The sequence below is a fragment of the Polypterus senegalus genome, chromosome 10 (genome assembly GCF_016835505.1).
Source record: "Polypterus senegalus isolate Bchr_013 chromosome 10, ASM1683550v1, whole genome shotgun sequence".
In the NCBI taxonomy this organism is placed as follows: Eukaryota; Metazoa; Chordata; class Cladistia; order Polypteriformes; family Polypteridae; genus Polypterus; species Polypterus senegalus.
The window spans coordinates 146,554,131-146,577,222 of record NC_053163.1 but is presented as its reverse complement, the minus strand read 5'-3'; the positions used below and the strand labels follow the sequence as shown (position 1 = coordinate 146,577,222).

At 43.4% G+C, this 23,092-nt stretch overlaps 1 protein-coding gene across 2 annotated transcripts in view; it reads left to right on the top strand.

Annotated features, from left to right (window-relative positions):
- Positions 1–23,092, top strand: part of si:ch1073-396h14.1 (disintegrin and metalloproteinase domain-containing protein 10) — a 130,410-nt gene that overhangs the window by 94,448 nt on the left and 12,870 nt on the right. For both annotated transcript variants that reach the window (XM_039767006.1, XM_039767007.1), the window contains exons 9-14: positions 179–342; positions 822–984; positions 1,121–1,265; positions 2,480–2,663; positions 7,360–7,459; positions 14,279–14,490. In XM_039767006.1, the coding sequence (XP_039622940.1) occupies positions 179–342; positions 822–984; positions 1,121–1,265; positions 2,480–2,663; positions 7,360–7,459; positions 14,279–14,490 (968 nt within the window). The remainder of the gene's footprint in view (positions 1–178; positions 343–821; positions 985–1,120; positions 1,266–2,479; positions 2,664–7,359; positions 7,460–14,278; positions 14,491–23,092) is intronic.

Below are 23,092 nucleotides of genomic sequence, written 5' to 3'. Positions count from 1 at the left end.
CAGGAGATTCCTGCACCGTTGAAGATGCACATCTTTATTCAGAGTCATGGACTGCTGCATGTGTCGATATCTGGGGCTATGTGGACACTTTTATGTGAAATCTCAGCTGTTCCTTCACCATTTGAAATGCTTCATTTTGCATTAGTGGTCCGTTCTGATGGTACACTTCACCTTCCAGGTAACTCAGGAGGGATATGTTCCAAGTACGATGAGCATACAGAAGGATCTTTTGCTTCTCTGAACACCGGGCTGGTCACGTTGCAGAAGTATGGCCACTACCTTCCACCGAGGCTGGTCCACTTAACGTTGGCCCATGAGTTAGGACACAGCCTGGGCTCACCTGTAAGTTATTATACTCTATGTCTCTTTTTGACCGCTTGAGTTTGGTAGGAGCCTATGAGAGAGAAATGGATGAAAAGTGATTATCAGATCTTTTTCCGTATGTCTTGGTAGAGTTCTCTATTACTCTACTTTCTCCTTTTGTATTCTTTAATGTGTTGCCTCAAATCCCATACACTTACCTCTTTTTATAAGGTATTGTACTCTATAACTTCTCCCCATCTTCCCTTCTACATGTCGGTGCCAGTCAGGTGCAACTGTTCCTGAAGGTTCCCCAAAAGCAATCAAATCTGTAAGTTAGGTGCCCGAACATTTGAATCCTGCAGGGGGCGTACTCTCCCTGAGACTGTTTGTTAAAGATCGCAGGCTTGTACTAAACCTATCTTATGTAAAATAATGTGAGGTGGAATAAAACCCACAGATCACAGTGGCACACTTTCTGGCTACGTCATTTTTTCGTATTTGTTTGTTTCCCGTGACAGCACGATGAGGGCCAAGAGTGTGTCGCAAGCTCCAACCGGGGGAATTACCTGATGTTTCCTTACGCGTCTGACGGGAGTCAAGAGAATAACAACAAGTTCTCTCCGTGCACCATCAAAGCAATCAGTGGGCTGCTGATGAACAAGAAGGACCAGTGCTTTGTGGGTAAGTTAGTCTCCATGGCTTTACCCGTCTACTCAAGGAAGACAGCAGTAATGCTGAATCCAGTCTCGTAAATTTGCCAACTGGATTAGAAAATCCACAAAAAAGTGTTTGTGAAATATTTCTATGATGATTTCAGAGAGTGGTCACCCTATCTGTGGGAACCAAATTGTGGAAGCTGAGGAAGAATGCGATGTGGGTGCCAATGACCAGGACCCTTGCTGCTATAGTGCCAAGCAGCCCGAGAGCTTGCAGTGCAAACTGAAACCCCAGAAACAGTGCAGGTATGTGAAAATGAAGAAGGAGATCAAGAGCATCAGCCATGCCTGGCTTGATTCCTGTCACCCCCTGGTTATCCACAGCTAAACTTCACCATTGTGCCAACTATACCCATCATTCCCATTGACACACTGCCTCCATTCACATGGCCACTAGAGAACAGTATAGAGCAGTTTACCTCCATTTTGACCGCAGTAGACCCATCCAAAGTTTCAGGAGCCATGCAGAAGCTAGTCTCGCCGAGCCTGACATATAAAACACACTTACATACAGACTACCATGAGTTAAATTGTGCTTAAAAGTGGGCGGGAACAATCAGGAGGTTCACATTTCTAAACCAATCCAACACCACGGGAAGGCGGAGCTCAGAGTAGGGGCGGAGCTTCTTAGCCTGGTGTGACAGGTTAAGGGTTTGTGGTGCAGGGGCACTAGGTTGTGTGCGGGACTGATTATTGTGAACAGAACTGTAAATAAACGTGTGTGGTGATTTGAACCATTGGTGTCTGCCTGTCTATGTCGAGGCTGGTCTCCACACTGTATACAATGTGTGTTTTTCAACAGTTCTGGGTTGGGAAATGGATTCATTAAATTTGCATTATTTCTTATGGGAAAATTCAATTTGGAATATAAGCAATTCTGTTCACGAGTCACTTTCTGGAATGAACTCATCTCGTGTAATAACAGCAAGTATATTAAACCAAATTTTCTGGAACTGGTTACAGATTTTTCCAACCAATGGCAATAGAATAGTTTGTTTAATTATACAATAGCTCTGCTTAAGGCCTGATGGCAAAGGAGAAGTGGCCAACAAAATCTCCATCTTTTGTGTTGTTTTGGGGGGGTGTGCAGCTTTATCAGGGTCAGGTCAGAGTGCCCTTCAAAATGATTAAGTTTCAATATGGACTTGAAACATACAATTGGGATTTTTGCCATTGATCAGCACCAAAGATCTTGACAGGTCACACTGACAACAAATTCTGTCAAATGATGTCTGGTCTGCACATAAGTGTCCCACAGAGGACAAGTTCCTGCCTTGAAATGGATGAACTGAATGAGGAATTGAATGGCGTTACAAACGATAAACAGACCAATGCGCTGTACCTCACCCGCTGCTCTTGACTGACAGAGCTTCCTGAACCCTGCTCTTCTCCTTCACCCCCTTCTCTATCTTCCATGAAGTCCTCCGTCTTTCAGTCTGATGTCTTTTCTCGCTCCACAGCCACAGCCAAGGTCAATGCTGCAGCAATGAGTGTATCTTCAAACCGCAGGGACAAAAGTGCCAGGAGGAATCAGAGTGCGCCTTTGAGAGTAAATGCGTTGGGACGAGAGCCGCCTGCCCACCAGCACCTCCAAAAGCAAACCTGACCATCTGCAATTTTGGCACCAAAGTCTGCATCAATGGCGTGAGTATCTCATGTTTCCAGGCTGTGTAAGACCAATGCGGTGAAAGTGGGGTGTGGCCTTGCTTTTCCCCACCCCTATTCTGGCCCTTTCTAAAAATAAGATAGGTGGGTAAATTCAGGGAGGAAAGTGAATCCCCTAATCACAACAAGTATGTGTGTAAGCTGTGAACAGGCCCCCTCTCTGAATTAAAGGGGCGGCTGTCCTGCTCTACCCCTCAAACTGTGTGATCTTCTCAAGTTCCTTGTGTTTTCCTGCTTATGTTTCTCAATAATCCTTTGCTTCTGATCTCTGAGGTCAGTGTGCTCTGTAGATTGTCATTTTCCTTGTTTGGGCTTTTGTTTTACAAACTGCTAGGGCCCCCTGCCCACAGTGCCTTCTGGTTGCCAATTGACATACTGCAGGCCTCCTTACTTGTTACCAGTTAAAATGTCGGGTACACATAACTCACCATTGCCTTCAGTTCTTCCATCTTGGGCCTTCCTGCTGCCACCTATAGGACTAGAGGAACTTGCTTCAGTTACTTCATTACTAGCAACTGGGAGCCCGATTGAATTGGGCTACAAATTCTACGTTTGTGAGATTCATACTTTCTCTGCAAAGAATTATTTGTTTTTTTAAGTCCTTGAAATGATTTTGTTATCATGGCACTGATTTGTGCTTAAAATAAACCTTTTCGGCCGATGTAATGAAGAGCTTCCTGTTTAAACGGGGCTGCGAGACGTGAACTCAGCTCTTCGGCGCACCTCACTTGATTTTTTCCGGCAAATAAATTTCCAAAACAAACCGTATTTTACGACTGTAATCAGAGTCGGAGTAATAATTATGTTGGTGTGGTCATTTTAGATCTGAGATCGGCTAAAATTTAAACAATGACTGTTGTTAATACCCAGCCGTCATTACTCAGTTTGCCAATAGATGTCAAAAGGACGGATGCCAAAACCGAACTGCCCAAAGATAGATTTCGACATACCAAGCAAATGGCGATACGTTCTAAATTACTTACGGTTCTGGAGCTGTCGAAGGGTTTAAGTCAGTCGACGATGTTAGTCCTGGAAAGTACGCCCCACCAAAGCAACGTTCCAAAAACCAACCGAATTTACCGTTATCTGCTTGAACCAACACCGACTTACTGTACTCGGCCCTCCAGCGGCGTCACTGAAGCATTCGAACATTCTTAGCCAATCCTGCAATACTGCGTCCGCGTTTGCCACGTGATGTTCTAACTACAGAGACAGAGTCCCATTGCGTGGTTCAAACTTGTATTGAGTCGAGGTATTGATGTGAACGCCATACGTACGGGGTATTGACGCGAACACTATACATATGGGGTATTGACGCGAACGCCATACGTACGGGGTATTGATACAAACACCACACATATGGATAGTATCAAATTATATATAAGGATTGTGCAATAATAATAATAATAATAATAATAATAATAATAACATCTTGAGTGACGTTCAAAAAGTTTCTGCACCTTTTTTTAACTCTATTTATTAAGATTTTCAAAAAAAACACATCACTTTTTCACAGTCACCTTCGTTTGTGATGCAATTTTCCCAGCATGATACCAACTTTTTAATGCCCAATTACAATAACAACAACAACATTTATTTATATAGCACATTTTCATACAAACAGTAGCTCAAAGTGCTTTACATAATGAAGAAGAGAAAAATAAAAGACACAGTAAGAAATTAAACAAGTCAACATTAATTAACATAGAATAAGAGTAAGGTCCGATGGCCAGGGTGGACAGAAAAAACTCCAGGCGGCTGGAGAAAAAAATAAAATCTGTAGGGATTCCAGACCAAGAGACCACCCAGTCCCCTCTGGGTATTCTACCTAACATAAATGAAACAGTCCTCTTTGGATTTAGGGTTCTCACAGAAGGACTTGATGATGATGGTCATGTAGACTTCTGGCTTTTAATCCATCCATCATTGTTGGAGCATCATGAAGCTTTGAGTAGGTGGTGGTGGCACATTACTACCACACAACATTGCAGGAGAACATGTTCAAGTCTGCTATGGACCAATGGCATGGGAGAAGATTCATCCTTCAGCATATAATAATCCTAAGCATAAGCTCAAAAACAGAAAGGTGAATGTCTTGGTATGGTCATGTCATAGCCCTGACCTTAACGCTATTGAGAATCTGTAGCACTATTTCAAAACTGCTGTACAGAAGTGCTATCCCACCAACCTAGAGGTTCTCTATAAAGTCTGCCAAGAGGTATGGAGAAGAATCACTTTTGAAAATATGCAAAGAGGTACAGTACATACTTACTCCAAATGAATTAAGGCTGTTATTGTAGCAGAAGGGTTTACGACAAAGTATTAGTGTGTAGGGCTTGAATACTTATGCAAATATTAACTTTTCAGTTTTTCTTCTTCAGTCAAATATCCACAGGAAAAGGTCCACTCCGTCTCCGGAAATGCACTGTCACAGCTTAAAAGTTCACATCAAAATACCAAATGGACAAACATGTACACAAATCCCCTGTCATGCAGAAAACCAAGACAACACTCCAGGGAATTGAATACTTTTGCACTAGCCTGTTTATATAAAGCTTTCTTGCATTCTAATTAAGTCACCAATGCAATACCTTCAGCTTACTTTTCAACAAACCCACTTAAACCAACTCAGTATCTACTTGAGCCCATTTCTCTTTATAAAGTCTAATTAAATATGCCTTAAACCAACCTTCAAAATTAAAAATATCATTTAAACATTCAAATAAGCTTATGCATTCATTCACTTACTGTGCTCATTTTTTTTCTTCAGTGAGGTGGAAGATGATCGGTGTAAAGTGGGGTAAAAGTGTCAGACAAAACAGCAGCTTATATTACTTTCATTAGGAAAAAGCTCCATGAACCCCCAGAATCCACAGCCTCCATTGGCTCAAGCTAATGTGATGCGGCCCATTGATGATGACCTGCTAAGGGGTAACCCTAATTACTACTCCTCCTGCCTTCACCATTTCCAATGAAAATGTAAAAGTGCAGAAACTTTTTGAATGTCCCTCAATAATAATAATAATAATAATAATAATAATAATAAACATTCAATTTATGAATTTTTTCCACCTGTCATCAAGGTTGGGGAATGTTACTTTCAGATAAATAGATAGATAAACAGAATTTTAAAGGCACTATATAATAGATAGATAGATAGATAGATAGATAGATAGATAGATAGATAGAAAGGCACTATATAATAGATAGATAGATAGATAGATAGATAGATAGATAGATAGATAGATAGAAAGGCACTATATAATAGATAGATAGATAGATAGATAGATAGATAGATAGATAGATCTTGCTGACCATGTCTATCCCTTTATGATCTTCAGATGGACACTTCCAGCAGAATAACGCACCATGTCACAAAGCTCAGATCAACTCAGACTGGTTTCTTGAACATGGCAATGAGTTCACTGCACTCAAATGGCCTCCATCTTCACCAGATCTCAATGCAGTAGCGCACCTTTAGGAGGTGGTGGAACGGGAGATTCACATCATGAATATGTGTAATAATAAAACATTTTATTTATGCATTTTTTCCAATGTGAAAGGCACTATATAATAGATAGGTAGATAGATAGACAGATGAGAAAGGCACTATATAATAGATAGATAGATAAATGTGAAAGGCACTATATAATAGATAGATAGATAGATAGATAGATAGATAGATATGAAAGGCAGTATAGAATAGATAGATAGATGTGAAAGGCACTATATGATAGATAGATAGATAGATGCGAAAGGCACTATATGATAGATAGATAGATTGCGTCTTCACAGGAGAGATTATTGCTTTACTGCAGTGCATAGCGTGGCGTCAGAGAAATGGCTACGTAGAGTGATGTGGAGTAAAGTGCCCAACAATCAGGAGTTCATGGGAATCCCTTTCCAGCTTCCTGCTTTGAACTGATCACGACTCAATGGTTGAGATTATTGCTTTAATGCGTTGCAGGACTCAGTGCACCAGGAAGACATCTATGAAAATGGCCCTCCATTTTTTCTAGTAACTCCAAATCCCAAACTATTAACAGATTTGTAAGATGGTGCCAGTGTTTCTGGTCAACCGATCAGCACAATTCATCACCCGAGCCCCACCCTTGATTGTTCCTGGTTGAATGAAAAGTACCTACCCTGAAGCAGGCACTAAAAAACGTACCTGGAACTATCAATGGCCCGATTTCCTGTGGTGGGGGGAATGCTGTAAAAGTCCCAGGTTCCTGAAAGAAGTTCCTGTGGTGGGAAAGCCCCTAAATTTACATTAGAATTCCAACGCGTGCAGCAACAGACACATTTGCTCAAACAAAATCTTCTAGTGTAGTTAAGTAGCGCCAGGTTTCATTTCGGTTTTGACTTCCTTCTGTCCCTGACTTCTCTTCGGAGTCGTCCTCCTGCTTTGTTCCCTGGTATTCTCTTTCCTCTCGGTTTAGACCTTTGCCTGCCCCTCATTATGTGCCCGCCTGATGTGACTTCTGCTGGTCTCCCTGCCTCTCACTCTAATTTGTGGAGATGCTGTCTCAATACAGTGCTTTCTCAGCACCCTGCTGTCCTTCTCACTGCTACTTAAAAAAGCGGTCAGTTAGATACCCCCCCCTGGTTTAAAGGCCGGCGACTATTTATTTCTATGTCACCCACCTTCTATTTATTTTCTGCCCACCTACAGATCTGTGCGAGGTCCATCTGTTTGAAGTACGGTCTGGAGCAGTGTGACTGTCTGGGCACCTCCTTGAAAGACAAGTGTAACCTGTGCTGCCAGAAACCAGGTGAAAACGTAACTCGAGTCCGGGGTCATTTCTGAATGTGTCATCATTTGGTTTGGCTGCTGATTCATTTCTATATAAATTGTATTATCTTGTACTTGTATTGGGGGGTTTTTGAGGCTGAGGATTCTGTTCCTGTTATTAGTTACTCACAACTCCTTATAGTTCAGGTGCTGCAGTCTGTTTTTGTAGCATCTTGGACACCATTTTAGGTCCTTGAATTCCTGTCATTTGGTCTACTTCCTCATTTTTCAAGGGCCGTGACCTCAGAATTTGTGACCTCTGTTTGTAATTGATATGACAGGATAAAAAGATGGCTGAAGGTTCTTTTCTTTATCCAATCAGTCAAGTATCAAAAACCGTTGGATGTCTCTTTCAGGTTTCACCTCTTGCTTGTTTCTTTCCACCTGAGTGTCTTGGCTTTGGTTTCTCTTTAAGATCTGCTGGCTTTGACCCTTTTTGCTTCACTGACAGAGCAGTATGTAGTGCTGGGAAATTCAATTCCCTTTCCAATACGCTCCTGTGCAGGGGTTTTAAAGTTTAGAATTTTCAGCATTTTCAAGGTAAAGCAATTTTTTCACAGGTTTGAATAAGCTACACTCACCGGCCACTTTATTAGGCACATCTGTTTAACTGCTCAATAACACAAACATTTAATCAGCCAATCACATGGCATCAACTCAATGCATTTCGGCCTGTAGACCTCGTCAAGACCACCTGCTGAAGTTCAAACTGAGCATCAGAATGGGGAAGAAAGGAGACTGAAGTGACTTTGAACGTGGCATGGCTGTTGGTGCCACACGGGCTGGTCTGAGAATTTCAGAAACTGCTGATCTACTGGGATTTTCACACTCAGCCGTCTCTAAGGTTTACAGAGAATGGTCTGAAAAAGGGAAAATATTAGTGAGCGGCAGTCCTCTGAGTGAAAATGCCTTGTTGATACCAGAGGTCATAGAATGGCCAGACTGGTCTGAACTGACAAAAAGGCAACAGGAACTCAACTAAGCACTCATTAAAACTGAGGTGTGTAGAAGAGCATCTCTGAGCGCACACCACGTCGGACCTTGAAGCAGCAGGGCTACAGCAGCAGGAGACCACACCGGGTGACACTCCTGTCAGCTAAGAACAGGCAACTGAGGCTACAATTCACACGGCTCAGCAAAATTGGAAAAATTGAAGACTGGAGAAAAGTTGTCTGGTCTGATGAGTCTCGATTTCTGCTGTGACGTTCAGATGGTGGGGTCAGAATTTGGCATCAACAACATGAAAGCAGGGATCCGTCCTGCTTTGTATTAATGGTTCCAGCTTCTGGTGAAGGTGGTGTAAGGATGTGGGAGAATATTTTCTTGGCATACTTTGGGCCCCTTAATACCAATTGAGTATCATTTAAATGCCATAATAATAATAATAATAATAATAATACAAGGATCTGAGGCTCTGCTGATGGAAGGAGAGTTGTGCCTGCTATTATAGACTTTAAAGAGACGGAAAGGAGAAGGTGGAGTGTCAGACCTACTGACCAAAAGCGGTGAAGGAAAAGCAAGGGGAATATTCTCGAGAGTGGCAGACCTTTATGAAGGGCAGATGCATTTCAAATGCTTACACATTTCTTCGTTGCATCAAATTCATCATTCTGGTACTCAACCTGTCCTTGAAATTCACCATTTTGGATACATGGCTGACACATCCTGATAATCTTCGATGGGCATTACCCACACTCCACTAGATTGGTTCAGATCCTATCTCTTATGCCGCACTCAGTTCATTCAGCTTAAAAGTTTTCACATCCCAACCCACCGCTGTTACTTCCGGTGGGCTCTGTCCTGGGGCCCCTCCTTTTCATTATTCACCTCCTTCCCCTCGGCAATATCTTTTGTAAATATAACATTAGCTTCCATTGTTACACTGATGACACCCAACTCTACCTCACTACCAAACCTACTTTTTCCTTTCCACCTTCTTCACTTATTGATTGCATAGCAGAAATTAAATCCTGGTTTTCTCCAAATCTCTCTATTATAATAAAAAAAAATCCTGCAACGTGACTTTTTGGAAGATTTTTTCAAGTCGAGACTTTGGCCATGAGATGTTTTCAAGTCATGCCCTCCTCTCAGCCATAGAAAACCGTGCCCACGTTACTGACACCGCTCATTTGTGTGAATGCTTTTGACAGACACAGTTCTTGCTCCAATGAGACGAGACATTTCATCACGAAGAGTTATCAACAGTAAAAATGAGTACACGGGCAATCCTAGCACCGAGAAACGATGAAGTCAAACGAATTAACGCGAAAATCGTCGATCGGTTACACTGCAAACTGGTTAAATGCGTATCAATAGACTATGCTGAAACAGTTGGTGGTGATGGTGTGGAAGATGAAAGAATATCTACAACCGTTAACACCATCTGGTCTTCCACCGCACAAATTACTGTAGAAAGAAGGATGTATCCAAAAAAGGTAATGTAGTACATCTTCAGGGGATAACATTATACAACAAAGGAGATCATGATATGCCATTTGTATTAAAACTTTAACAGTTTCCCATTAGAATAGCTTTTGCAAAGACAATTTACAGAGCTAAACTTTCGAAAAAGTCGTTTTATTTAATAGAGAGAAAAAAACGAAATTCAATAAGTTATACGTTGCATTGTTACGATGAGAGTCCAAACACAGAGTCAGTCACATTGATTTGATGAAAATTGAATTAAAAAAATTGTTTTTACTTAAGATTGACAGTAAAAGTGTAAGTAATTTCAAAGCCAAACAGAACGAAATCGTATAACGTAATGAATAACTCTAATGCAAAATGAAACATAATTCACATTCAAATTATTAAGTTTTAGTATTTTTTGATATGGTTAATTACTCACTGTAATGGAAAATAGTTAGCAAATTGTACATCCGCATCCCCATACGTGAGCGGCAGAACCGCTAAGATGCTAGCGCGTAGCGCAAGCACGGGGGTTGGCGAGCAAAGTGAGCAGGGGGCAGAGCCCCTTAGTATTCTTAAATTAAATAGTGACAAAACTGAGGTTTCTCCTCATTGGTACAAAATCAACATTATCCAAAACTGATCATTTTTCCTTTGTTACTGATAATTCCACTGTCTCCCATTCCCCACTGGTTAAGAGTCTGGGTGTCGTCCTTGACAGTACTCTTTATCCTTTCAGTCCCACATCATTAACATCTCCTGGGCTCCATATTTAGACCTGCGTAACATGAATCGTATTCTCCCCACACCACTGCTCTCCTTGTTCATAGCCATGTCACTTCTCGTCTGGATTATTGCAATTCCCTTTTCTTTGCCCTTTCTCGCAAATCTCTTTATAAACTTCAACTGGTCCAGAATTCAGCTGCCCACATCATTACTTGAGCCCCCTCTGTTCACCATATCACTCCCGCCTTGCAGCTGCTTCACTGGCTTCAGGTTAAGTTCCGCATTCAATTCAAAACCCTTCTGTTAACTTTTAAGGCTCTCCACAACCTCGCCCCTCCATATCTGACCAACCTCCTCCATGTTGCCATTCCCTCCCGCACCCTTAGATCCTCTTCCTCCATCCACTTGATTGTCCACTTTGCCCATCTTACCACCATAGGGTGCGGGGTTTTCAGTTGCTCTGCTCCCCAGCTCTGGAACTCATTACCTTCCGAGCTTGGAAACATTGATTTATTCTCACTTTTCATATCTAAACTTAAAACTCGTCTATTTAAGACTGCTTCTTGTCTTTGACTACAATTGCTCTTTCTGATTTTAATTTTTGTATTTTTAGTTTTGTTTATAATGTGTGTTTTATCTATTGTTCAGTGTCCTTGAGCATTTAGAAAGGCACCTACGAATAATGACACCACAGCGGTCGGACTCATCTCAAAGGGAGACGAGGCAGCTTACAGAGAGGGGGTCCTGAAGTTGGCAGCCTGGTGTTCAAAGAACAATCTGACTCTGAACACCTGGAAAACCAAAGAGATCATTGTCGACTTCAGGAGGCACAGCACCGACTTAGCCCCCCTTTACATCAACGGCGAGTGTGTGGAGAGGGTCCATACCTTCTGGTTTCTCGGTGTCTTTATCTCCGCTGACATCTCCTGGACAGACAACATCACAGCAGTCATGAAGAGGGCTCAGCAGCGGTTACACTTCCTGAGGGTCCTCAGAAAGCACAACCTGGACTCCAACCTGCTACTGACCTTCTAGCGCTCGTCCATCGAGAGCCTGCTGACGTACTGTATCACAGTATGCTACGGCAGCTGCACCATGGCAGACAGGGAGAGACTTCAGAGAGTAGTAAAGGCAGCACAGAAGATCATCAGCTGCCCTTTCCCCTCCCTGATGGACATTTACACCTCAGCAGAGCAAAAAACATCCTCAAGGACAGCTCCCACCCTGGCTCTGATCTGTTTGACCTGTTGTCCTTAGTGAGGCGCTACAGGGGCATCACAACAAGGACAAGCAGACTCAAGAACAGTTTTTTCCCCAAAAGCCATAATCATTCTAAACTCACACATGCACTGACTACACAGTCTAACCGCCCAACCCCTGGACTTCCTTCTATCTATGAACTATGTAATATCCAATATTTAAATGGTATTGATAATAACTGTGCAATATCATTACTCTCAGGGTCCAACATCCACTGCTCACTGCACATGATCATCATTATTGTGCAATATTTAAATTATATGCAATAACCCAATAGTGCAATAGTTATTATTCTTTCCATATGTATATAGCGTCACAGAACTTTTTTTGCAACTTCTTTGCAACTTTTTGCACCATTTGTTTATTTGTTTATTTACTTGTTGTGTTCTACATATATATCTGCACTGAAGGAGCTGCTTTTAATCTCATTGTACATGTGTATCTATACTAATAAAAGGCAAAGACCTCACTGACTGACTGACTCACTAATCACTAATTCTCCAACTTCCCATGTAGGTAGAAGGCTGAAATTTGGCAGGCTCATTCCTTACAGCTTACTTACAAAAGTTAAGCAGGTTTCGAAATTCTACGTGTAAAGGTCGTAACTGGAACCTACTTATGTACATATATACGGCCATAGCCTGCAGCTCAGTCACCGTGTGAGGCGGAGTTGCATCCCTCATCGTCACGCCTCCCACGTAATTGAGTGCCTGCCCATATAAGGCTGTCCGTTGGCAGCAATCCAATAGACACGCTGCTGCTAAATATTCGTGGTTGAAGAACTGTGCTTATGCAAACGAAGATGAGCTAGTCAGGGATAGAATAATGTCTGGCACAAACTCAGTGAAAGTGCGAGAGAAACTTTTAAGTGCCGGGTCTTAGCTAACATTAAATAAAGCCATGGACATCGCAAGATCGCACGAGATAGCACAAGCACAGCTGAGAACCTTCGATGCATGTACTCCGAGCGGCTCACGTGAACTGACTGTCAACCCAGTACCCAGAGAACAAGCAAGAGCTCCAAAGAGCGCTGAACAAAAAACGCATTACACAATTGAGAAGACAGCAAAAGAATATGAAGCGAGTGACGCATACAAGCATATTCATAAGTGCAACTACTGCGGAAACAAAGCACGGTGTAAACCTTAAGTTTAAATTAAGTTCATAGACAGGCTGCCGCTGGCGTTTGTCATGCCTACGACGAATACGATATTCCCGAGATAAAAGTTTAATGAGAGGATGCAGGGTATAAATGAGACTTTGGATCACTTTGTAATGGAATTAAAATTGCTGTAACAGAGTTAAAATTGCTGGTGAAGGACTGTGCTTATGCAAACGAAGATGAGATGGTCAGGGATAGAATAGTGTTTGGCACAAACTCAGCAAAAGTGCGAGAGAAACTTTTAAGTGCCGGGTCTTAGCTAGCATTAAATAAAGCCGTGGACATCGGGAGATCGCACGAGATAGCACAAGCACAGCTGAGAAGCTTCGATGCATGTACTCCGAGCGGCTCACGTGAACTGACTTTGCAGGACTGGGAAAGGTAAACCCGTGCATGCAGTGTGTGACGTCTCAGATAAAGAGGAAGACGAGCTGATATTCGCAGGCAGATCCACAACTTAATACCGGCAATGCCTGTTAAACATCTTAGATTCACGAGTACCGATTTGGGTAGTGAACACTTCGATGAATGAAACCTGTTATCTTTACAACGGTTGACAAACACGGAATGTAACTTGAACACAACACAAATACGAACCTGATTGAAAGAAATAATGATAATCAAATCCTTGATGACAGCAACACTCATAACAGTGACAAAACAATTACATTGACAATCAGGTTACGTTATTTTTAAAATGTTTCCTTTTCTTTTTCATAACTTCTTTAACACACTACTTCTCCTCTGCGAAGCGCGAGTAATTTTGCTAGTAGTGACAATAAAAGGCATTCTATTCTATTCTATAAATAAAATGTATTATCCACTATGTAGTTAGAAAAAATTTGGTGCGCAGAATCATGTCTACAAATCTGATGTCATTTCCACCTAGCGCCTCACACCCAGCCGTGACGTGCCAGGTACAGACTGGGCTTTAGTTGCCCTCACTCAGTGGCTTCTTGAAGCTGTGGGTGGAAATGCACTGACGGTTAGTGTGAGCGCCCCCTTTCATCACAGAGCAGCAGAGCAGGATTGTGATCAACAGACTCCTTGGTCTTCAGAGTGCTGGGAATGATATCCGAGTAGGGGGTCATGTTGGTCATTTGTTTCAGTGGGGTTGTATGATCTACAGGAGGAAAATAAAAATTATATGCACAATAGAAACTCAAGGAGATTCTGACAAACATTTTATCGCCATCTTTATTTCCCCCTTAACCTTGTTCCCCTTCGCTCTTCTGTTCTCAGGAAATCCCGACACGTGTGTGAAGGCCACCACTACGGAGTTTTCCCAGCAGGTCCCGATTCCCCTCCCTGCTGGTACCCCCTGCTCAGACCGGCAGGGCTACTGTGATAAGCTGAGCACCTGTCGCCTGGTGGATGCGGATGGACCCCTTGCACGTCTGAAGAACTCCTTCCTGCACTTGAAAGAGTTCAGAGATGTTGCAGAGTGGATGAAGGTAAGCCTCTTGAGAGGAAAGCCGCCTCTCTGTTCACGGGTGGACATTCTGAAGGTACATGGGAAGCTCATCCTGCCGACTCGCCTTAGAAAAACAGCCAGAGAGGCTAAAGAGCTGAGGTTGGGCTCACTAGACTGAAGGGTTCAAAGCCCACCCACTGCACAATAACGTGGACTCAGAAAGTATTCAGGCCCCCTTCACTTTCATTTTAATGGATACGTTTTCCATGTTTCTCATCCATCTACACTACAAATCCCATAACGACAAAGTGGAAGCATATTTCAGAAATGTTTGCAATCTTATTAACACTAGAATCCCGGAAGCTTACCATTTTTTTTTCATTGTCCCTGACTTCCTTAAATTTTCCTGGCATACGCCAAGAAGCTCGTAGCTCCTTATCACTGCGCCTTCATGCAAAAGTGTGGACTAGCAGAATGCAGCCTGCTACACCCGCCATTCAGTGAGATGAAGGCATCACCCTGCTGCAGGCCTCACAGCTGAAGTCTGTGCTGAAGTGTTTACCTGGCCATGCGTTTGTAAGGAATTATATAGGTAATGAAATGCCGCGATTTGAAATACACAACATTTCATGTATGGTCCGTGTCTGTAACAATCTTGTAATGTTGCGGCTCCAAAGGAATGGCAGGGTTTTTTAATAATCCATTAGCCGTCTCGGTCTCCGTGGGCACACTCGCGCAACTGTGGGGAGTTGATGAGGTAACTGCACTTGCAGGGCCGTCTTAACAGCATTATAGGCCCCCCGGCCAAAGCAGGGCACTGAGGGCCCTACCTACACAACCACTCAGTAAGTCGCAACATACATTGATTAGCATGGGGCCCCTATGCTTGTGGGGCCCCCCGGGCAACTGCCCATTGTGCCCGTGCATTAAGATGGCCCTGTACACATGATGGTGTGATCTTTCTCAATTGCTTTATCGGCTTCCTGCGGTGCATAATTGAGACGTTGCACCCACGGAGCTGTATAAGTACAGGCCGGCATAGAAGGGAAGAATGGAAATGAAACAAAAAAAGGAAAGAAAAGAGGAAAAAGGAAAGAGACTGGCAGAATGGGAGTCCAGCATTGGGGCAGTGCAATTTGACTAGCCATCTGGCTGAAGAGAGAGAGAGAGAGGTCAGTGCAGTCAGGGGTCCCATGTCAGGGCGAGGGACTGGCACTCGAGGGACCGATCGTACCCATTGAATGTGTGAGAAGTCGGTACGATCAAGGTGATGTCCTCTCCTGGAATCTGAGGGCTGACTGCGTGGGAAGGCGAGAGGACAACTGACCCCGAGTGGTCTGGGAGACGCCGACAGAGGCAGTCAAGACGGGGGTTGATAGTGAGGGGACCGCGGCTGCTGCAGACTCTCCCGTTGAGCGAGTGATGGGTGAGCTGGGGTGACATGGAAGGAGTTGTGCTTGGCTCATTTGTCCCAATGACTGCTGCTGGTTTTAAGCCTGGTTTTAACATTTGGATTTTCTTTGTTTTTATGGATTATTTATTGATCTTTGAGACCTGCAATATTTATTTGCAAACTTTTTTTGTTTTGTTTTAATAAAAGCACTGTACACTTTTTACACTATCCCCTTGCTCCAAGTGTGATTGATCCTCCTCTGCCAGCTCATTCGGTTACGTTGTCAATGGTGGCGGGTTCAAGACGCTCCCAAAACAAGAAGAGGGAGCATGGAGCAGGACCTGCACCGTCACAGTTCTGTGTAACTATCCGTGTCTATAACGATCCGTGTAAATGTCTATTGTGACACTAGAGGCCGCTGTCGCTCCTCAAACCCCACAGATAAACGTCCAAGACACCAGGAAAAAGCACCAGGAAATATTTTAATTTCTTTTCTCCTCAATAAATTGTGCCTTTAAAGCACCACCACCATAATACACAAATCAATAATCAATAATACAATCCTTTTTCCTCCTCTCCTCCCAGCAGCTCTGTCACACTCCAATCCCAACTCCAGCTCTCTTGCTGGGTCTCAACCAGTCCTTTATATATTCCTTGACCCGGAAGTGCTCCTCCTCTTCTTCTGGGTCAAATGGCGAATCATCAGTCCTTAGGCAACCCGGAAGAACTGTGGGCTTTTCTCCTCCTGACTCCGAAGCACTTCCGGGCTGTAGGGGAATTAAGAGTACCCAGGTCCTTTATTAGCTCCCCCTGGCAGCACCCAACAGGGCAGAGAAAGCGGACTCCATGTCCCAGGATGCCCTGAGGGAATCCGGGGCACAGCTACCTTCCAGGGGAGCTGCCATCTAGCGTTCTGAGGGAGGCAGTGTCCTGGAAAAGCTGCCTTCCTCCATTCTTCCAGTTCAGGGACGTCCTGGCCGGATTGAGCTGCCGGCCGTCTATCACACTATATATATTGTCACACACGTGCGAGTTGGAGGCAGTCAAAGAGCCTAAAGGTGAGTGAAATCTCGCGAGACAAGGGACTGTCACGTGGTGCTTACCTAAATCTCTTCTTACCCACAGAAAACTGGAAGAAAAATAAACATTCATTTCCGGCTTCAAAATGGCCGTGATGACGTCACTTCCGGTTCCACGATCCATTGCTTCGGTCTGCTCCTGATGACGATGCTTCCATATTCCCGCCTCCAATCATCACTTCCTGCCAACCATTTCCTTTCCCATGATACCTTCTGCTATTTAAACACCATTTTGTTACCATTGATTCATTCATTCTGTACTGAAAAGTCACGCTAATCTAAGACAAAGGCTGCGGGCCGAGGGGAGGCGGAAGTGTGACGTCAGGAATTTGGAGCCAGGTTGGGCCCTCTTCACTGTCCTGTTTCACTTCTATACGGGCGAAGCAGTGGGGGACGGCTAGTATAGAATGACAGAGGAAATGTGAGTCAAGAAATGCTGAACACACGGCTAAAACAGAAAATATTTTCATATGTCATAGTAATAATGACATCATTTTGACGTGAAGTGTAGGATGTGTGAAGCCCAAACATCCAAGAAACACTTTCACCAAAGGTGTAACGAAACAAGTAGGCTTTGAGTCAGGAATAGTTAGCCAGTCAGTCATTCTCCAACCCGCTATATCCTAACACAGGGTCACGGGGGTCTGCTGGAGCCAAACCAGCCAGCAACAAATCCCTGGGCAGGGCGCCAGCCCACACACACACGGGACAATTTAGGATCGCCAATGCACCTAACCTGCATGTAATTGGACTGTGGGAGGAAACCCACGCAGACAACATGCAAACTCCATGCAGGGAGGACCCGGGAAGTGAACCCAGGTCTCCTTACAGCGAGGCAGCAGCACTACCACTGCGCCACCGTGCCACCGAGTCAGGAATAAAACCGAAGAAAAAGAAATCGCTCAATTGACATGTTGCTGGAGTCCAACTATCAGTCGGTCCAAAGTAAAAGACGTTTGCATACGTGTGTTTGTGCGTTTCATTTTCAAACGGTTGTCAGAGTGGTAACGCTGCCTTGTCGCAGATGGCGCAGTAGATAAGCTACCATTGGTGAGGCAATAGGTTCAAATCTTTTCTGTACTTAGCGCTTTGAGTAGTGAGCTGCTATTATTGTTATCATATAACAAAAACATACATTTGATGTATGCGAGTCTTTAACATCTTGTGTAAATTTATGGTACTTGTAAAAGATGTTACTGTTCCTCGCACGCGGACCTTCACAGCAACATGTCATTTGAACGATTATTCTTGAATAAAACTGAATTTGAATGATTTTTTATTTCAGCTTTAATTTGAACGATTTTTTTTATTCAGTTTTATTCTTGGATCCTTGAATTAAAAAAACCATTCAAATGACATGTTGATGTGAAGGTCTGTGTGCGAGGAAAAGTAACATCCACCATAGACACTGCGGGGTCTGTTTGTTCAACAAGACACCAAGAAGTGACTGAGCTGCATTTGGCTATGCCTTCAGAGCTAAGGTTTACCATAAAGTACCATACATTTACACCGGCTGTTACAGACTCAAATCAAATGTAAGCTTTTATTATATAATAGATAGATAGATAGATAGATAGATAGATAGATAGATAGATAGATAGATAGATAGATAGATAGATAGATAGATAGATAGATAGATAGATAGGTAGGGGCAGCACGGTGGCGCAGTGTTAGCGCTGCTGCCTCGCAGTTAGGGGACCCAGGTTCGCTTCCTGGGTCCTCCCTGCGTGGAGTTTGCATGTTCTCCCCGTGTCTGCGTGGGTGTCCTCCGACAGTCCAAAGACATGCAGGTTAGGTAGATTGGCGATTCTGAATTGGCCCTAGTGTGTGATTGGTGTTTGTGTGTGTCCTGCGGTGGGTTGGCACCCTGCCCAGGATTGGTTCCTGCCTTGTGCCCTGTGTTGGCTGGGATTGGCTCCGGCAGACCCCCGTGACCCTATTCGGATTCAGCGGGTTAGCAAATGGATGGATGGATAGATAGATAGATACTTTATTAATCCCAAGGGGAAATTCACAAAATCCAGCAGCAGTATACTGATACAAAGAAACAATATTAAATTAAATAGTAATAAAAATGAAAAAAATTAAAATAAAATTAATGTTAGCATTTACTCCCCCGGGTGGAACTGAAGAGTCGCATAGTGTGGGGGAGGAACGATCTCCTCAGTCTGTCAGTGGAGCAGGACGGTGACAAAAGTCTGTCACTGAAGCTCCTCCTCTGCCTGGAGATGACAATGTTCAGTGGATGCAGTGGATTCTTCATGATTGACAGGAGTTTGCTTAGCGCCCGTCGCTCTGCCACAGATGTTAAACTGTCCAACTTTACTCCTACAATAGAGCCTGCCTTCTTAACAAGTTTGTCCAGGCGTGAGGCGTCTTTCATCTTTATGCTGCCTCCCCAGCACACAGCCGCGTAGAAGAGGGCACTCGCCACAACCGTCTGGTAGAACATCTGCAGCATCTTACTGCAGATGTTGAAGGATGCCAACCTTCTCAGAAAGTATAGTCTGCTCTGACCTTTCTTACATAGAGCATCAGTATTGGCAGTCCAGTCCAATTTGTCATCCAGCTGCACTCCCAAATATTTAAAGGTCTGCACCCTCTGCACAGTCACCTCTGATGATCACAGGGTCCATGAGGGGCCTGGGCCTCCTAAAATCCACCACCAGCTCCTTGGTCTTGCTGGTGTTAAGGTGTTAAGGTGTAAGTGGTAAATAGTAACGATAATAGCAACTCACTACTCAAAATGGTAAATGAGAGGAGGACCCGGGATCGAACCTGCAACCTATTCATCAAAGGGCCCCAGTGGCTGCAGGTTTTCATTCTAACCCTTTAATTAATGGGTGACGTGTTTTTGTTGCGAATTAACTCCTTTACCTTTCATTTGAATGGACTTGTTTTTTAGGATTTGTTCCCCCAAACTTTTTCATTTCTTTCATTAAATGGCACCCAAACAGAAATGAAACGTGAAGTTGAGTGAGCTGACAGAAGACCAGCTAAGTCAGGGCCTCAAACTGCAACCACTTTCACTCCAATCAGTTATTTAACTCTTTGAGGGCTGAATATGAACAATGGTTTCACTCAGAAATCAACATAAAACATCTGTTGCTGCATGCTGTGGCTGCCAGTTTGCCAAGAATGTGCGGCGGGCTTCCTGCCAGGCTGTCTTCGCGTCATGGTCGCAGTACATTACATTCTGGTTTCTCCCTCTTATCATTGTCAAGTGGCGATCCTCCCTGGTGAACATTGTCAGTACCACTACTAGCTGGGGACCGATCAGCTGAAGCTGAAACCTCACATTCGTTTTCGATCACTTGAGTCCTACAAGTCATAGTCCAGTTCAGAGATAACAGGCAAACCGTCATCCACGGAGGATTTTGCTTTACGCATTCACTTTGATCTCTCACCAGATGTCAGTGCCATTTTTGCCGTTGTGTGCGCCTTCCTACTCACGAGAGTGCAGGGAATCTTGGTCAAACTAATGAATCTAACTTCCCTTCTAGCAACGAGAGTCCAACTAAAATGTAACGGTTGGTTCTATCACAGTTTACAGTTGATTACCATCGTCAACTCCTCCTTTTGACAAAAGTCGACATCAGCCCGGACAGAGTTAATTAGGTGCTGATTCTCGTCGTCCTGTAATTCCATGGCTTGTTGCTGCTCTCATGGTGCAACAGCAGACATTTCCCAAATTGTTGATTTTCTCTTTGCTAAGTAAAATGTTTTGTGGACCTGACCAGATCAGCATCCCTGAGACCTTCACCTTTCTTTATGTTCAGATATTGTGTGATGGTCACAGTTTACTGGTCACGTTTTGGTTCATTTTGTATCTCATTATTGTTTGGCTGCAAATTAAGGAAAAAGAAACAATTAAGGGGGTCTGAGTCTTCAAGAGCAAGTCAATTAAAATGAATGTAAAAGGAGTTAATTAGCAGCAAAAACAGGATCACTGCTTAAGAAAAGGGGCAGGATGAAAACCTGCAGCCACACGGCCCCTCCAGGACCGGAGTTGGGGACCCCTGCTCTTGATTATGAGACAGCGGTTCTTACCTTGGCACCAGGTGTGTCTTCATTGTATCGATTGATAGTTGGGCTTCAGTTTTGCCACATTGCCAATAACACGTGAATTGAACAATTTCTTTTTTCTTTGCTTATATTCTTGTATGAAGGCACACTCGTCTTGCTCTGTCTTTTGTGAAAGCGTTTATTTGATATTTGGCCTTCAGTCATCACACATCATACACTTCACGTCAACATTTTGTCAATTATTACTATACAGTGGGGTGTAAAAAACTATTTGCCCCCTTCCTGATTTCTTATTCTTTTGCAAGTTTGTCACACAAAATGTTTCTGATCATCAAACACATTTAACCATTAGTCAAATATAACACAAGTAAACACAAAATGCAGTTTTTAAATGATGGCCTGCATGGCAGATTTCCAAGACGCAAACCACTGTTAAGCAAAAAGAACATTAGGGCATCAGTTTTGCTAAGAAACATCTCAATGATTGCCAAGACTTTTGGGAAAATACCTTGTGGACTGATGAGACAAAAGTTGAACTTTTTGGAAGGCAAATGTCCCGTTACATCTGGCGTAAAAGGAACACAGCATTTCAGAAAAAGAACATCATACCAACAATAAAATATGGTGGTGGTAGTGTGATGGTCTGGGGTTGTTTTGCTGCTTCAGGACCTGGAAGGCTTGCTGTGATAGATGGAACCATGAATTCTACTGTCTACCAAAAAATCCTGAAGGAGAATGTCTGGCCATCTGTTCGTCAACTCAAGCTGATGCGATCTTGGGTGCTGCAACAGGACAATGACCCAAAACACACCAGCAAATCCACCTCTGAATGGCTGAAGAAAAACAAAATGAAGACTTTGGGGTGGCCTAGTCAAAGTCCTGACCTGAATCCAATTGAGATGCTATGGCATGACCTTAAAAAGGCGCTTCATGCTAGAAAACCCTCAAATAAAGCTGAATTACAACAATTCTGCAAAGATGAGTGGGCCAAAATTCCTCCAGAGCGCTGCAAAAGACTCATTGCAAGTTATCGCAAACGCTTGATTGCAGTTATTACTGCTAAGGGAGGCCCAACCAGTTATTAGGTTCAGGGGGCAATTACTTTTTCACACAGGGCCATGTAGGTTTGGATTTTTTTTCCCTAAATAATAAAAACCATCATTTAAAAACTGCATTTTGCGTTTACTTGTGTTATATTTGACTAATGGTTAAATGTGTTTGATGATCAGAAACATTTTGTGTGACAAACACGCAAAAGAATAAGAAATCAGGAAGGGGGCAAATAGTTTTTCACACCACTGTAGCATGGAAACAGTTTCTGTTTTAGTTACAGTATGTGTTCAACATTTCATGCATTGCATTTCCTCTACTTCTGCATTTACTCCGATCGTTGTAGACGTGGAACACACAAGAGATGTACGTATTCCAAATAGCGGTATTATTATTTTACCCGTTACGACTCCAGACACCTCACTCCCAAATAAAAAGAGTCTGACTTGACTTCAGCTGCCTCGGCAGGGGATGAGTGAGCAGGCTGCTTGCTGCTTGTGCGGAGCTGAAATCGCTCATTTCTATAAGTATTCAGACCCTTTGCTGTGGCAGTGCAAGTTGCTTGAATTCCCCTGGCGATGTGTCCAGGACTTGATTAAAGTCAACCTCCTAGCAGACATTTCCCAAATTGTTGATTTTCTCTTTTCTAAGTAAAATGTTTTGTGGACCTGAGCAGATCAGCATCCCTGAGACCTTCACCTTTCTTTATGTTCATATATTGTGTGATGACACAGTTTGCTGGTCCTGTTTTGGCTCATTTTGTATCTCATTATTGTTTGAAACTGCTCTGATTTATTTGTTACGTCGAACAATTCCCAGTGGAAAAATTTGCACCACAATGGCCAACTCAGGATAGCTGAGATGGGCCACACCAGAATGGCTGGTTTTAATATCCATTCATCCATTATCCAACCCACTATATCCTAACTACAGGGTCATGGGGGTCTGCTGGAGCCAATCCCAGCCAACACAGGGCGCAAGGCAGGAAACAAACCCCGGGCAGGGCGCCAGTCACAGCAGGGCATGGTTTTAATATGCCAGGGTTAAAGGTGACATTCATCAATGGTCAGTGTAGCGTGAGCTCTCTGTCTGAT